This window comes from Agrilus planipennis, unplaced genomic scaffold (assembly GCF_000699045.2).
Source record: "Agrilus planipennis isolate EAB-ADULT unplaced genomic scaffold, Apla_2.0 scaffold265, whole genome shotgun sequence".
NCBI classification, from domain to species: domain Eukaryota; kingdom Metazoa; phylum Arthropoda; class Insecta; order Coleoptera; family Buprestidae; genus Agrilus; species Agrilus planipennis.
The window spans coordinates 241,684-258,375 of record NW_020438953.1 but is presented as its reverse complement, the minus strand read 5'-3'; the positions used below and the strand labels follow the sequence as shown (position 1 = coordinate 258,375).

Genomic DNA, 16,692 nt, shown 5'->3' with positions numbered 1-16,692 from the left:
ACTGAATATTGAAAATATTGCAACATTTATTAGATGGCACAGAAGCACAGGTAATTTAAAATTTTAGCGGTAAAAAATGTTGTAAGTTTGAATTACGAGTAACTAAAGGACTACTGATGCTAAAGTATTTAAAATAATATCAACAAAACAGGCAGGACTTACATATGCAAATAATTTAAAAAAAATTCTGAAATCAATTCTTTAAAGGTATAAATGAACTTTAATTGTTAACTGAATAAATTTTTTACGATTATCTTTTCTCTGTTAACATTTTTTTAGAAAATTTTGCAAAGTTCCACATAAAATAAGATATTCTGAAAACAAAACTACATGAAGGAATCATTAATTAGGTAGTTCGACGATAAAAAATATGACCAAACATTTTTCGAATCAACTGAAACAATAATAAATGGAAAATATTAATATTGTAATGGTATTTCATTCTATTTTTTTTATTTGAAATAACGCATGCGTATGTTGAAAAGCCAATGAAAACGGAACAGTTATTACTGGGCATGTTATATTGTTATGCCCAGAGGAGTATCACTTTAGAGTGTTGTGTTTTATACTACGTTTAGCGTTCGATCCAGCTAAATCGCTTGCTAAAGTGTAGGCTGTATAACGCACGGTAAATGGTATCATTTTAATACCGCTATTTTGGCTTCTCTACACCGAAAAATAGTCTGCAATCGTTAAAGAAAAGAATATAAAATGTCGCCCTTAACAGCGAAAATGATGAAGGCAGAATAAGAAAATCGCAACCGTGAATCGAAGTCAATTAACAATATAGTTCGCGAAAAACAGTTCTTCCTGCAGATCAATAAATTCAGACTGGTAAGCAAATTTTTTTAGTTAGCATTTTGTCTTTTTTTTAACAAAGGGCAAAGCAAATTAACTCAATATCGATGAAATAATGTCTTTCTGCTTTAATAAAAAAAATATATTAGCAGGTCGTTGTAAATTAACATAAAAGAAATGATAAAATATGCTCCAATATCATTTTAACGCAAAATATGGTAAATGCGTATGTATCATAAACAGGTTCGACATTAAATTCATTCAACAACACATGTTAATAAATACTAACAACAAAACTTAAAAAAACATTTTCTACCTACACCTTAATATGTACTACTTTTAAGGTAAAATTGAATTACTGTGGTATACAAAAAAAGTTAAATGTGTTTTTCTAATTTCCAGGCTACAAATTTATTGTTAATTAATGTACGCAAGCGTTAACAGAATGTTTCCATTTTGGTGAAACACCCAATAAACTTTTATTGTTCTGAAAATTGTACAATTTGTTTTATTTTTTTATTATTACAAATTTTGTTATTTGATATTCATTATTTATAACATAAAATGAAAAAGTTCGCACATTTCAGCGCAAAAGTTCCTGACACAAAATACTGTAAATTACTAAAAATTCGAAAGTAAGCATTTTTTAAGTAGAGATTTATATTGCTTTCAGGATTCTAAATTAATGACATCTATTTCATATTTATTAAATAGCTATTAAACCAGTGCGATAGGCCGAAACAATTTTTCAACACCTAACTTATGACCTGTACTGGATATACCTTAACACAATCTGCTATATATTTATGTGTATGCACATACGTATATATGCTGTATATAATATTAATAGACGTGACAACAAACTGTTAACATTTAAAATTATGAAAAGTAGCTGTAGTTTTTATGCAAACACGTTCCTGTTATTTTGCTGGATGTAAAGATGGGTATTATATGAAACCACATTAAAAAAACTATTTTCAATTTTTAAAATACAAACGTCATGACTCACATAAAATAATTGTATGTCCTTAACCGACGTATTTTCCCCGATGATAAAACAGCTTTAATTGTTATATAAATTTACCTCGATTTAAATTGAAAACTTAATGGCTTGCAAAATTCTGAACCGTTTAGTCAATTATTTCCTTATTCGTGGTTTTAAATTTATTCTTTATTATTCTGGTAAAACTCAAAACCGTGTAAATATATACGAACTTTAACCATAAGCTTCACTGTTGTGTAACTATTTTACAATAACTCGGACCAACAACCTATTACTTTATTTAATTGGTAGGTAATGAATGATATATTTACTAATATAAATACTAAATTTAATTTTGTTGCAAAAATATTGTTTATAAGCTCACTGAGTCTGTTTCTATTATGCAACAATTATTTCTGGAATTCAGGCATTTAGAAATAAAACAGATAGTTAATAACACTATCGTTGGCTAATTATATGAAATGTCAGTTACTATAACTGTTTTTACAAATATGCAGGTGTACCTGTACACTGTATGCATAAAGTATGTATTTGTAGTGTACATGTATTAAATATACATGGTTCAATTATTAAACAATAATATTTAGTTCTGTACTGTTAATATAATTGGTGTTTTCAATTGAATAGACACATGTTTAAAAATTTTTGAACTATATCAGTATTAACTTTTAATTGCAATGATAAACAACAAAGTTTTGTAACTGCGACTATCAATTACACAATTCCCCACTTAATTAAAAAAATACATTACGCATCATAACTGTTTCAAAATGACAAGTAATTGTAGTTAATAGTTAAATTAGAGTCATTATTTAGTACAAGATAAACCGTTATAAAATGATAAAAAATAGTACATATTTAGTGTGGGTAATGTTAAGGAAAAACTGTCGAGGTATGACAAATTTTCAGCAAGCCTGGTGCTTTCTATAACTAAATGGTTAATTTTGTTTTTCTAAAGCTTTGCTTAATTTGCAAAATGCTGCTCATACTTCGCTTCATGCATTAATTAAACCGATGAGCTTGTCAACTTAAGGCTATTGTTTCTTTTTTGTGACATGATTGATTTTAGAGCGTATTATTCCTTAAAAAACACTTGAACACGCCTTTGGCTGCAGCTCATTTTTTTTATAGATTTCAAGTCGGAATTACAGTTTATAAGTAGGTAAAATAGCTGATGACGTGGCATAGAAATATTTATGCTTGATTTACTAAAATATGACAACCTTTTATCAATCATGTACCTGTTTAGTATCTGCTATTCAAATATGCGACATTTTAAAAATTATTGGCTATCAAACATGTCGATGGGTAAATGTCACTAGCCCCCCCCCTCTTTAAATGTAGGTCAGTTACTTTTTCGCAAATATGTGAACTTAGAAATGATATTAAAAGTCAGGAATTTCAAATCCAAAAATATAACTTGACGACTGCTTTATATTTTGCTTTCTGTTTCTGCATAGTTACGCTTTTTAAAATAATTGCAATAAACACGTATATTTTTGGATTTTAGCATCAAGTGAATACCTATTATAAATTTTAGCTGTAATGTGTAAGTAGACAATGTGTATTATCAGAAATTGTTACTCTCAAACAAAAAAAGAAAAGAAAAATATTATCTATTTCTTTTACAGTTTATATTTTCCTCCATTAGGTATCTACCTTCTAATATCATGTTCTGTCATTGCTCTAAACATGCCAAAAGGTAAACCAGATGCCACAAAGCATACGAATGAAGAATCAAACACGAAAGATAAAAAAAATTGTTAATTACTAGGTTTTGAGCGATTGTATTAGAAGAAAATCATAAGATGCTTTTATATTAATTTAAATGAAGAAGAAAGATACCTACATACATATATAGCAATAATGGGACTTACACGAAGGAAATAGAAACTTTGTAAAAACCTGTCAACGTTTTCTTTTCTTTGTGAAATGCTGTCTGCATTTGAGTTTCAGTATCTAGGTTTTCAAGCCGGTTGCTTCATAAACAACAACCTGTTTGTAATGCAGATCGATTTGCGAATTTTACGTAACATTAACATTAGAAGTAGGTACATACTTAAGTAAGTTGCGTACTACAGGCGCGTACTTAAGTAGATAACCTTGCTAATAACCAACATTTGTTTCAGTTATTTACAAAAACAATTACCTAAACATTACCAGCTTTTACGGTTTATTCCGAGAATAATATTAACGTTCTCCTTTTAATGATTTACCCACCAGACCAATGACTGTATCATAAAAAAAAGTAATAAACCGTATCATGATGTTTAATAATACTTATTAACGCGAACGCGATTGCTCACATTCAAAAATTATGCATACAGATAAGTTTGTCATTTTTTTTTTGTTTAACCGAACCTTCTGAAAATATCAGTTTAATTACGCTTTTAGCCCAAAGCCTAGTTATTTTTAACGATAGAACAAATCTGTGAAAATACTACAGCCAGAGCGTTTCAAGCCTTCCGCATGGCACAAAATTATGTCATAATACAAATGGAATCCTAAATTTGCTGATTTTTCTCTGACAAGTGTGAAAATATGAAGAAATTTGCAATTAAAAACGTCGTGGTAGATGTATTTTTTGATAATCATTACGGTTAAAAAAAGAAAAAAAAAACAGGCGACCGATATAAATTAAGGTGCAGTTACGATTGCATAAATGATTAATTAACTTGATTAATGTTCCAATTATTAATTCAACAGCAAACAATTTTAAGTGGCGTGGAGTAAGTACCTCAATAACAATTTCGGATAATTAACCATTAAAACTTTTACGAAAATGTTATTGAAATCGTAAAACGAGTTAAAAACTTTTTTCTTAAACTTTTACGCGATTTGCTCAATTAATAATAGCGTTGAAGTAAATGTTTACACAATTAGTGGGAGTAAAACTTTAAAGTTATACAATTTTTTTTATCAGGTCATTGGGATGATATACTATGAGCAGCAGGCGAAGCCTGCTAGTACGCCGCCGTGGAATATCATGGCTCCGGAACAGCGTGCTTCTGTTTATTGTCGTATTCGTTTGGCTCCAGCTAAACTTTCTAAGCTTAAGAAACTCATCCGATACCGGCCAGGAAATAAATGATTCATACGCAGCAATTCTTAGTATGGTTCCTTCCCTTCTGCATAAGTTCCTTACACCTAGGCCTTTTAATCGGTCCCTTTCAAATCTAACTATCGGTAACCTATTTTCTAAATCTTCCCTCAACATTTCCGAAATGAAATATTTCATTAACAGATACAACAAAGAGCAAACAGTTATCAATGAAAATATTTTTGGTCCATTGCAGAATGATTCGATTGTAATCGTAGTGCAGGTAACTATCTTATTTTCCTGTCCATTCGACCATTATTTTATTTGAAAACAGATTCGTATCTAAGGCATCCTTTTTTGCGATCAAGATTCAACAAAGCAGACTTTATAAATCAGTTTTTTAGACAAAAAACTTTTGAGTGTTACGAAATTTAATGTCCCAACACAAACTTAATAAAAAAGTGCATGTATGTATGTTGGACACGAAATCCGAAAACAATTTAAACATTAAAAAAGCGCTCATGAAATTATTAGGGGGTGTCAGTTTTTTTCAAAGCTTTCAAAAGTGATGATTATGTAAAAAAGTACGTAGAATCTCATGGTGCCAACGATTTTTTAGTGCGGTCTCAAATAGATACATTCCGACACTATTTTTGCTAAAATGCGTAGAATAATTTAAACATAAAAAAGCGCTCGTGAAACCATTGAGAGATAAAAGGTATTTTATAAGCTTTGATAATTGATAGTCATATAAAAAAGTATGAAGAATCTCATAGTACCAACGATTTTCTAGTGCGGTATCAAATAGATACATTCCAGCACTATTTTTGCTAAAATGCGTAGCTTAATTTAAAAATAAAAAAGCGCTCGTTAAATCATTGAGAGATGGAAGGTATTTTGTAAGCTTTGATAAGTGATAATTATGTAAAAAAGTACGTAGAATCTCATGGTACCAACGGCTTTCTAGTGCGGTATCAAATAGATACATTCCGGCACTATTTTTGCTAAAATGCGTAGATTAATTTAAATATAAAAAAGCGCTCGTTAAATCATTGAGAGATGGAAGGTATTTTGTAAGCTTTGATAAGTGATAATTATGTAAAACAATACGTAGAATCTCATGGTACCAACGGTTTTTTCTTTCTATTATTTGATTAAGAGTAACAACGTTCGTTTTCGGATTTTGCGTCCAACATGTATATAAAAAATCAAAATATTTGTCATACAACCTCTGAATTTTTATCTTAAATAATAAACTGTGTTTCAGGTACACGATAGAATAAATTACCTCAGGCATCTTATAGTAAGCCTAGCCCAAGTTACTGATATAGCTCAGGTACTGCTTATATTTTCACATGATTTTTATGACGAAGAAATTAACGGGCTGGTTCAAAGCATCGATTTTTGCAAAGTAATACAAATTTTTTATCCATTTTCAATTCAAACACATCCAAACGAGTTCCCTGGTGAAGATCCTAAAGACTGCCCACGTAACATGAAGAAAGAATTGTAAGTAAAAGTACCTATATTTTAATGTAATACTTTAACATAATTTAAGGGCTGTGGCTAGGAAATGCAAAAATGCGATGTATCCTGATCACTATGGACATTATCGAGAGGCAAAATTTACGCAAACAAAGCACCACTGGTGGTGGAAAGCGAATAGAGTGTTTAATGAATTGGAAATTATGAAAAATTACACAGGTTTGGTGGTTCTTCTAGAGGAGGACCATTACGTCGCTGAAGATTTTCTTTATGTGTTAAAAAAAATGGAACAAGCGAGTAAGGATTCATGTCGCTACTGCAACATGTTATCCCTAGGGAACTATTTGAAAACTTATAATTATTACAGCGACTCCAGAAAAGTAAGATATTCGTTTATTGGTCTACCCTTATTTATTAAAATTTACGTTCTATACTTAGGTGGAAGTAACACCTTGGATAAGTAGCAAGCACAATATGGGGATGGTTTTTAATCGTAGCACGTGGGTAGAAATAGTTGGCTGTGCTGAATTCTTTTGTAAATATGACGACTACAACTGGGATTGGTCCTTGCAACAGGTATCCCAAAATTGTCTAAAGCACAAATTGCATACAATGGTGGTGAGAGCACCCAGGGTTTTCCATATTGGAGAATGGTACGTACAAAACAATCTGCACTTATATAGTAGGCACTTGTAAATTTATTATTAATTCCCTTTTTTTTTTCTTGTAGCGGGGTTCACCACAATAAAAGCAATTGTCTTTCGACAGCCATAATTTCAAAGGTTCAACAGGTTTTGAAGTCAGCAAAGAAATATTTGTACCCGTCCTATCTTACATTAAGTTACACTACAGTCTTAAAAAAGGCGAAACTACGCAAAGGGAATGGGGGTTGGGGTGATAAAAGGGATCACATACTATGTCTCGCAATGGCCCTCAAATATGTTTAATGATGCTTTTGCTCAAAGTCTTGAAGATGTTGAGATTTTTATTCACTCTTTTTCGAAATTTTATTGACCAAATTTTTTATTTAGGTATTTTATAAAAATTCATCTCATTTTTAATTAAAAGGTGTAATGATCTCATTTATGAATCAAAAATCGACACATCTTCCAAAGCTATTGTACTGTTTCTCTATAACAACTATTGATGTTTGACAATGAATGTCCCCTTTGATCGTAAAAAACAATGTCACACAACCAACAAATTAAACGATTAAATATTAATTTTTTAATTATTAAGTTAAGCATGGCAACTGCTTTGAATATTTTTATAGTTTAATTTTACAAAAAGACTTGAATGTTATAGCTGTAATACACATAAATGTAAACTAGTCAATTTGTTGAGTATTAAAAAAGATGTTTTGTATAGGGTGTCTCACGACCTCTAGAAATATACATATATTTAAAATTTGAATTGACGCGAAAACTGTCGAAGTATGTATGGCTAAAATAGAAACAAAACTATGAAAATTTACAGGGTATCTCATCTTTTAATGCCTAATATAAACATATATCGTGGAACACCCTACGGATATAGTTTCACATATAGTTATGTACTCTCTCTTGTTTTCTTTCATTAAACTATAGGTGTCTGTCGCAAACGAAAAATAAAAATTTGGGATTTTAATTAAAATTAAACTCAATCTCGTAAACATTTTAAAATTCGTTTGAGATTGCTGTTTAATAAATATATTTTATCATTATTATTATATTATGCCTAATGCTATTTTGGAGTGCCTGTATTACATTGCACCATAAACGGTGGAAATGGAAGTGGAAAATCCACAAGTTCAACAATAAAACATGGCAATGGATTGAATTATGAAGTATTTTGGCGGTTCTTTTGAGATTGTGATATATTTAGGTTTAAAGGAAATGTAGCTATAGCTATAGCGTACGAGTGTTAAGTTTGTTACTGCAAAGTATTTTCTCTATTTTTATTAACTTAATTGATATCAACGAATAATGTTTCTGTTTTATATCGGTAGCTTTTCTAAGTAATAATTTGCTATTTGTCTACCAACTGTTCCCCCTTTAATGAATGTTAGTTACATATATATGCATGTATATGTATGTCGTACATTTATGTATAAGGGTATTGGTCGTGTTTTTAGAATGTATCTATTTACATTTAACTTTATGTTTTTATTATCTGAGTTTATAATTTTAATATATAATTATATTGTATTAAAATGAAATGTTGTATCTTATATCTGTTGTAAGCACCAAAGAAAAAGACCACCCAAATAACTATTGTTGTATAACTTACTGTTGTTGAAAACTGCGAAGTACTGTACCCTGACGCAATAAATAAAATTTTCTTAAAATGTCCTTTCAGCTTGTAACTATTCACTATTAAGTTTAATTAAACCACATTATCATTTATCGTTAGATAAAGTACATTTACCTACCGACAAATTATGTTGTTAATACCTAACAAATAAAAGCTTTTTTGATGCAGAAAAAACATACACTCACGAATTACTCGTTTCGAAAATATTTTTTTGGATCAAACAATACTTTTTGTATGCTAGACAAACGAAAGGAACGAGCTAATTTAGAAAGCTATTTCCAATTATAAAAACTAAATAAAAACTTACTTCAGAAATTCAAGAAACGCAGGAACAAACACCGTTTCACCTTTAAAAAATTATATTATAAAGAAACCGAAATTAAGTGGTAAAAACACGCAAATGAGACATTATAGACATATTTTCATTTAAAACTTCTATAAAGCAACATTTTGATACTGCAGCTGCCATCTACAGAACTTAAACTGAATTAGATGTACCAATCGTTGGGGTGCGGCATGTTGCCATGCGCGGGTTTGGACGGAAGCGAGAAAAGTGATTGTAGCTATCCTAGCTATCAACTTACTTATTGAAGCCATCGCCCGTTTTTACATTAATTAGTGGTGCTTTTGCGGTAAGTTATACTTTGTCTTAAAGTTACACGTTAAAAAGCAACGATAATATATTTATTGTGGATATATCCAAGAACGAAGTGCTACAAACAGTTCCTCTGATTTAATGGGTGGTTTGTTAAATCGCTAAAGCCATGTTCGTGTAATGTTCGATATACCAAGTGTTTAATGGATTGTTGTGGTTTTGCCAAATAAATTGGAGTGGCTACAACCCCCAAAATACAATATAAATAGAGAATTGTATAGAGGAGAAATTTTCCTGAGGTACGTATATGTATATTCGATGGTTGCATGGGGTATTTTTTATTTAACATGCTTTTAGAATTAACTGCTATATTGTCGTAATTTAACAGTAGATTTAAAAAGTGATTCATCATTTCTTACTCATAACTTTAACAAATCTTCACAATGACCTGTCAAACTCATTGCATTTGTAAGTGCTTGTTTTATTTATATACATGTGTATGTAGGTATACATTGTAGAGCATATGTAGCTGGGAAGCTAATTGACTGCTTTAGTAGTTCTTCTAGTTTCCTGTTGTGGTTTTTGCTGTTGGATTTATATCAAATTGATACTGTTATCAACAAATCATTAACATTTGTTTATGTGATCAAAATTTAAATGGGTAATAAACAGCAATATTAATTATAAGTATTAAGTATAAATGGTAATGAGTCTTTGATTACACTGTGGTATTAATAATTGTAATGCAGTTGCGTTTTAATAATACACAATAGAATAAATATTCAGAATTACAAATCATTATTCTTTGCACAAAGTAGGTGTAATCTCAATGTAAATTCTTTATAAAAATTCCTAACTTACTGCCTCTTTAGTTGATTGATTTGACTTGTAGGAAGAGTAACTTACTTGTGACAAATAGATCAAATAAGTAGTGATTTTTAGTAATTCTTTTTATCATGTGAAAATGTTATTTAAAGATAAAATGTATTTCTTTTTCAGAGCCCAAATCTTCAGTAAATAAGCACAAGAATGCGAGAATATAAAATTGTAGTGCTGGGATCTGGTGGTGTTGGAAAATCAGCCCTTACAGTACAATTTGTTCAAGGAGTGTTTGTGGAAAAATATGATCCTACGATAGAAGATAGTTACAGAAAGCAAGTGGAAGTAGATGGTCAACAATGTATGTTAGAAATATTGGATACAGCAGGAACAGTATGTTATTGTTATAATAATGTCATGTTCATAAATAAATTACTGAAATTTCTAGGAACAATTTACAGCAATGAGAGACTTATATATGAAAAATGGACAGGGTTTTGTTTTGGTTTATTCCATTACTGCACAATCTACTTTCAATGATCTGCAGGATCTTAGGGAACAAATTTTGAGAGTCAAGGTTTGTCTTCATTTAAACTTAGTATTAATGATGTACTTTCATCAAACAGAAATAATATTAAATTGCTTTAAAGGACACTGACGATGTTCCAATGGTGCTGGTGGGCAATAAATGTGATTTAGAGGAAGAAAGAGTGGTAGGTAAAGAACATGGTGTAAATCTTTCGCGCCAGTTTAACTGTGCCTTTATGGAGACCTCTGCCAAAGCCAAAACTAATGTTAATGATGTAAGTTTTCAGAAAAGAATATTTAACGTACAAAACGTATTTAACATTATAATTGGACATTTTCAGATATTCTATGATTTAGTACGACAAATCAATAAAAAATCCCCCGAAAAGAAACAGAAACAGAAAAAAAAATCCATTTGTGTTCTTCTTTAAAAGGAACTTAAAAAATGTATGAGACTATATTATGTTGCATGAAAGTGTGTAAACGTGAAGGCAAGTGCGGAGAAAGGGCAGAATCCCAGTGTTGGACCAAGAGACCGCATCATCTTTTGTTTAGTATTAATTCAAGAAATTAGCGTTTATTGTAGGTATTTTTTCTCAATTGTAAAATCAATCTTATTCATTAATCATATTGCTAATTGTAATTATCATGCCTTTAAAGTTTTGTAAGTCAGTTTCAAGATTTTAATTCTCTTTCATATTGTATGTAGTTCTTTTATTGAGTACAGCTCTGTAAGTAAACAATTTAATAATAATTATTCATTTTGATCGTTTTAGGGGCTTTTACCTTTAGAAAAGGCTTCATATTTAAATTGTGCAACATTATTGTTAGTATTTAGTTTTTATGTGCATTAATTTATTATTTGCTATTTACCTTTTTTTATTACAACGACTATTTTATGTTTTAATTTTACTTGAGGAAATTTGATTTTTCCTTTTTCATTTTATTTCATAATTACAATTGCAATTCAAAGGCTTGAAACTGACAATTTTAAATAAAATTGTTGATAAGAAAAGAAAATAAAAGCAATTGTAGTTCTAATGTCATTTTTTATAAAGTTACTGCCAAATGGTGAAACATGTTTTGTGAATTAAGACTACAAGACAATATTCTTGAATTATAATACTTATTAGAGTATTTTGTATGAATCTGATAGTGCTTTTGAGTTAATCTGTGATTAAGAAAGTGTGCAAGCTAGGTTGGTATAAGGTTAATGAGTTGATCAGAAGTTCTTAATATGATTAGCTGTTTTTAAAGAAAAAAATAATACTACACAGCCTTGCTTGCAGATCTGAAATCATTAACTAAATCTGGTAGTATTTAATAGTATACTTTTGTAACTTTAAAGTGATTCAGAATTGAGACAGTTAATAACATTTTACACAACACGATAATTTGTACAATGGTCAGGTAACGACTTTATTTTTTATAAACAAAAACTATATAAACAATATGTGAAGACTATTGCATGTTATTTGTATCAAAATATATATATTAGTATTTAAATACTTGTTTTTTCTATCAAAAACAAAGAATATTCGAAACTAAACCAATTACTCAACATACTCCAAAATATACAAGAAAGAAAACGTTAAAATAGTTTAACACATATCCAGTTGCTAAATTCTCAATTTTGAATCACTACGATGTAATAGAAAGTTCTTAAAACGTGAATTTGACAATCTAAAAAAGTTCATATTACATGTGGCATGTTTTGATTGTTCTTTAATTATATTTAATTATTTAACATAATTTGAAACACTATGCAATATCTTATGCTTCAATCTTCGTTAATTGAAATAATTTACCTACTGTTGTTTATTGCAAAGCTACGCAAAAGAGGGATCAAATTTGGGTTCTCATATGTATATTTGTGGGCATATATAAAACTTTTCAAAATTGTTTCCATAAAACGTGCTGTTTACTGTTTTGGTGCTTTTTTTGTAAATTTTACGAATAATTACTGCTGTTTCTTCAGCAAATAGAATTTTAAAGGCTATTTGTTAAATATGTGGAAAAGAGCACCAAAATATTTTTTAATGTATTTTTTCTAATTAATCTAGTCTAATTCCAAATTTTAGATTTATAACCATTTTAATATGCACCCTTTATTATATTCTATTAAGAGATGATCTCTGAAAAATGAAAAAGTCTAATTGTACGCTAATTTTTCTAATTTGATAATTGCCTAATTTCGCACATGCCTTTTATACATGTGACATTATTGCACACTAATAAAAATTATATAGCCTGTCAATAGCGGGTAAACATCTTAATAGCAAATATATTTTTGAAACACTGGATAATTTTTTAGCCTTCAATCACAATGTGTGTCGTACAAGAAATTTCCCGTTAAGCAATTAATTACGAACATTCTTGTTGTTTTTTAATATAAACGTATGTTATTGTATTGATACTAAATATAATTACATTTGAAAAGAAATATGTCTGTAAATACTTATAAAGCTGTAATGAAACATAATAGCACTCTTGTTAATATAAATTTATAATAAATTATTCATGTGTTTGTTTCTAGTTCTGCCCCCTTATTTAAAACAATAGCGAATAATATGTTTGAAATCGTATATATTACTGAGAACAATAAAANAATTTTGCACGTGAAAAACATTTCTTTTGAAACTTTTGTTTTTCTTACTTATTTAGTAATCGATTATGATGTTTTAATTATTAATACATTGTACGTCAGTATAGGAAAGATTTGGGTGAATATCTATGTATAAAAACAACATTACCGGCAAATACGATAAAACAAATTAACAGGACTTAGGAACGCACATGTAGGCAACACATTATACAGATGTGATTTGCCCTTCTGACCACTCTGTATATATTTTATTTTAATGAATTGAAGTTGCATCGTTCTGAATATAGTCTGAATCGACTTTCTGTCAATGACGACATAACCTCTCTTGAATGTTATTAATATTAGCGAAGGTTATAAAATTTAATAAAAGGCTTGTTGAAATGTTTTTGTGTTAATAAATTTGATAATAACTTTTACGTAAGTAGTTTTTTCAAAAATTATTTTCTGAAAGGAGCGATATTAATTAATGCTGTAGTTTGCATTTTTAAGATTGTTAAGGGGGACACTTAAAACAAATTACAATGTGGTCTTGAAGATATATGAATTCCCTGAGTCTACATTTAATATATTTTATTTAAGAATGAATTCTAACGTTAACCCAACTTACAATTGGGTTGATATAACCGAATATTTCTTGAATGCAGTTAAAGGTAACAGTTAGCTTTGCATGTAGATAAGTTTGTAACTACTTCCCAAAAATTTAAGATCTTAGTTTGGGGGAGCTTTTACATGATGGAACGTTTGGACTGTTTGAGGCAATGTCTGCAATTGAAATGATGGACCCTAAAATGGATGCTGGGATGTTGTGTAATCGAGGAACAAGGAAAATAAAGTCATTTGATCAAGCAGTTAAGGTAACTGCTAATTACAATTGATCCAGTGATAGTTATTCAACCAAACCATTTTTAGGAAAACAAGTTAAAACTTTCTAAATTTACAATATCTGAACAAATAGGAATTATCGATACAACCTTGTCTTGTGTGGTGTCTTGGCTTGAAGGACATTCACTTGCCCAAACTGTGTTTACAAATTTATACTTACATAAACCCTACCTTATACAGGACAGAACATTGAAAGCATTTTGTTTAGCAGTTTTTAAACTATTAGAGATCATTAAAGATTTTGTTCACAAGTTAGTATACAAGCATGTGATATTAATTTAGCATAAATTAAAAGTAAATTTGGTTTATATTAGAGCAATGGTATATGAAGAAGAAGATTTTCAACCAGTGCAGTATGGTTACCACTTATCACCTGATATTTCAGAACAGAGAACAATTGGAATGTTGAGGGAAGTAGAAGAGGAACTTCATAAGAAAAGTCGGAATAAAAATGATGAAAAGTCCACTGAAGAGGTATAATTGAGTTTCATATATACATAATTTCACCATTACTTTTGACACATTATAAGGCTTAATTATTTGCTAATTAACTAAAAACTGGAATAGAATTATTTGCAGAATGAAGAACTATCAGCTATATTTGCAAGAATTAAATTTATGAGAGTGTTTTATCAGTCACTGTTAATGCTCTTACAAAGAAAGGAAGACATACAGCCTCCAATAATTGACTGTCAGAGACTATTCCAAACTGCTATAGATATGCTGTTAGTAATGCGCAAAACGGTGAAATTAGGTGTTATGCCTACATGCAAGTTATTTCTTAATATGACTTTTCAAACGTGTAAATGTAATATGTATTTTAGGCGAAAATTCTCAAATACTAGGTTTCGAACCACTTATAAACCAAAGACTACTGCCACCTACATTTCCACGTTATACAAAAATTAAAGCCAGAAATGAAGCAATGAATTACTTTGAGCGAATGATAGATAGATTAAAAATAGTTTGTAAAATTCAACATGTGTCTTCATTTCATCAGGCATTGGTGGAGTATTTTTTAACTTATGTTACTGTAAGCTAATAATCTTATCTCAAAAATTGTTTTCAGGACTTTTTTATAGACTTTAGTAAAGGAAGTCCGTGTATTCTTTCAAGATCTGCTTTGCAGTTACTTTATTTGGGAAGCAATACCACAATAATAGGCTCAAACAGTAACGTTCTAAAAGATTTACTTAAAGAATCGGCCAAAGCTTTTATATCACCACCAGCATTAATGTCAAAAACTATTCTAACAAACCAACAGGTTCGAATTAATTTAAAGTCTGATAAAATTTTTAAAACTCACCAGACATATTTGCAGGCAAGGCTTTACGTCGACACATTTCTCACACACTGCACCCGACCGTTTGCGAATTTACTTCAACTTTGTGGTCACAATCGAGCTAGGCAACGAGATAAACTCGCTCATTTACTGGAAGAATTTACTGCTTTGCAAGATGAGGTTCGTTTATTGCTTATTCTTTTCTTTCGGTCATTATTTTCATATATCCGTATATCTGTAAGAAAGACTATTATTAAAATAAAATTTATCAAATTACATGATATTTAATTAAACTAATAGTAATAGTACATTGCTTCCAGGCGGAAAGAGTAGACGCGTTTTTACATAATCTGTCGTTAAATAGTACCTACGCACGGCCCCATTTAGCATGTTTCGGAACATGGATTTTGTATCATACATTGCGAATTATGATAATGTATCTAGTGGCTGGTTTTGAATTAGAGCTCTACAGCGTTCATGAATATTACTACATTTACTGGTAAGTCCTTGTTTGCCTTAATGATAATAATTACGATATTATTTGATTTTTTATATTGTTAGGTACTTATATGAATTTTTATATGGTTGGTTAGTATCAGCTCTAACTAGGGCAGATAGTTTTTTGGTTGAACAGGAGTTAGTTGGCGAAATGCAGAAAACGAAGGGGAACAAAAAATCGAGGACGAAATTTCGGAAAAAGGTGCGTCCATATCACAAGGACATTATTTTTTTTCAAGCCCTTCAAAATATGTGTGGAGGATATTACAAGGTAATCATAATATTAATATGTTACGTTGATTAAGTAATAAAGTTAAAAAACTCTTGCAATAAAATAAAAAATGTTTTAACAGTTTTGGTTTTATCTTAGGCACTGATTGGGTTTAGAATGGAAGGAAAATTAAAAATGCCTGATCCTCAATTTGATAATGAAAGGGTCAGGTATGAGCACAGATTTGCTCCCTTTCAAAACCTGCTCACACCTCCCCCTGTACCTTACAGTGAATTTAGGGATATGACAACACCATCCCGTTTTAATCAACAATCTGTCGACAGCATATTTCTTTATATTGCCGGTTGTAAACATTTTCATCAAGCCAGGCAGCTTTTAGAAACCATTCAACCATGCGACGAAGAGGTAAATTTAAATTAAATTAAATTATATCTACATAAGACAATTTATTTACATGCGTTTTAGGTTACAGCTCTTCTAAAAATATGCAAAACCAATTTTGTAGTATTAAAATTGTTATCTGGGGGACATAAAAAGGAATCGATTAATCCCCCAAATTTTGATTTTACTTCACACCAACACTTTCCTTTAATTAAATGGCTCTGATGATAGGTCTTAATNTGTTATATTTTG

General features: G+C 30.0%; 3 protein-coding genes across 7 annotated transcripts; all 3 read left to right on the top strand.

The window, feature by feature from the left end:
- The first annotated feature begins 527 nt into the window (after positions 1–527).
- Positions 528–7,341, top strand: LOC108741847 (alpha-1,6-mannosyl-glycoprotein 2-beta-N-acetylglucosaminyltransferase). Of its 2 annotated transcripts, none has more exons than XM_018476809.1 (6): positions 528–834; positions 4,725–5,124; positions 6,109–6,350; positions 6,412–6,706; positions 6,765–6,979; positions 7,057–7,341. In XM_018476809.1, exons 2-6 carry the CDS (start codon positions 4,744–4,746, stop codon positions 7,271–7,273), a joined length of 1,350 nt encoding a protein of 449 aa, XP_018332311.1. In that variant the 5' UTR covers positions 528–834; positions 4,725–4,743; the 3' UTR covers positions 7,274–7,341. The 2 variants fall into 2 exon arrangements, with proteins under 2 accessions (XP_018332311.1, XP_018332310.1); XM_018476808.1 differs by having other exon boundaries at positions 530–834; positions 6,400–6,706.
- A 1,802-nt stretch (positions 7,342–9,143) lies between these two features.
- On the top strand, positions 9,144–12,066 carry LOC108741848 (ras-related protein Rap1). 3 transcript variants are annotated; one of them, XM_018476812.1, is made up of 6 exons: positions 9,144–9,250; positions 9,323–9,512; positions 10,213–10,425; positions 10,481–10,609; positions 10,683–10,835; positions 10,902–12,066. In XM_018476812.1, the coding sequence occupies exons 3-6, from the start codon at positions 10,243–10,245 to the stop codon at positions 10,989–10,991; spliced, it is 555 nt and encodes a 184-aa protein (XP_018332314.1). In that variant the 5' UTR covers positions 9,144–9,250; positions 9,323–9,512; positions 10,213–10,242; the 3' UTR covers positions 10,992–12,066. The 3 variants fall into 3 exon arrangements, with proteins under 3 accessions (XP_018332314.1, XP_018332313.1, XP_018332315.1); XM_018476811.1 differs by having other exon boundaries at positions 9,144–9,512; XM_018476813.1 differs by lacking the exons at positions 9,144–9,250; positions 9,323–9,512 and adding an exon at positions 9,775–9,874.
- Positions 12,067–13,463: 1,397 nt separating this feature from the next.
- On the top strand, positions 13,464–16,673 carry LOC108741827 (N-alpha-acetyltransferase 35, NatC auxiliary subunit). 2 transcript variants are annotated; one of them, XM_018476778.2, is made up of 13 exons: positions 13,464–13,582; positions 13,641–13,815; positions 13,871–14,019; positions 14,075–14,298; positions 14,362–14,521; positions 14,627–14,816; positions 14,872–15,053; positions 15,117–15,311; positions 15,369–15,509; positions 15,650–15,828; positions 15,891–16,098; positions 16,198–16,464; positions 16,525–16,673. In XM_018476778.2, exons 2-13 carry the CDS (start codon positions 13,746–13,748, stop codon positions 16,663–16,665), a joined length of 2,106 nt encoding a protein of 701 aa, XP_018332280.1. In that variant the 5' UTR covers positions 13,464–13,582; positions 13,641–13,745; the 3' UTR covers positions 16,666–16,673. The 2 variants fall into 2 exon arrangements, with proteins under 2 accessions (XP_018332280.1, XP_018332277.1); XM_018476775.2 differs by having other exon boundaries at positions 14,615–14,816.
- The last annotated feature ends 19 nt before the right edge of the window (positions 16,674–16,692 follow it).

Bases quoted from the DNA above. Each gene is read 5' to 3' on its own strand.
- LOC108741847 (XM_018476808.1), top strand. From the start codon at position 4,744: ATGAGCAGCAGGCGAAGCCTGCTAGTACGCCGCCGTGGAATATCATGG. The intron at 6,351-6,399 runs GTAAGTAAAAGT...ACATAATTTAAG, and splicing joins CGTAACATGAAGAAAGAATT to GGCTGTGGCTAGGAAATGCA. The intron at 6,980-7,056 runs GTACGTACAAAA...TTTTTCTTGTAG, and splicing joins GTTTTCCATATTGGAGAATG to CGGGGTTCACCACAATAAAA.
- LOC108741848 (XM_018476812.1), top strand. From the start codon at position 10,243: ATGCGAGAATATAAAATTGTAGTGCTGGGATCTGGTGGTGTTGGAAAA. The intron at 10,426-10,480 runs GTATGTTATTGT...TGAAATTTCTAG, and splicing joins TATTGGATACAGCAGGAACA to GAACAATTTACAGCAATGAG. The intron at 10,836-10,901 runs GTAAGTTTTCAG...GGACATTTTCAG, and splicing joins CCAAAACTAATGTTAATGAT to ATATTCTATGATTTAGTACG.
- LOC108741827 (XM_018476775.2), top strand. From the start codon at position 13,746: ATGAATTCTAACGTTAACCCAACTTACAATTGGGTTGATATAACCGAA. The intron at 14,817-14,871 runs GCAAGTTATTTC...TATGTATTTTAG, and splicing joins ATTAGGTGTTATGCCTACAT to GCGAAAATTCTCAAATACTA. The intron at 15,510-15,649 runs GTTCGTTTATTG...CATTGCTTCCAG, and splicing joins TTACTGCTTTGCAAGATGAG to GCGGAAAGAGTAGACGCGTT.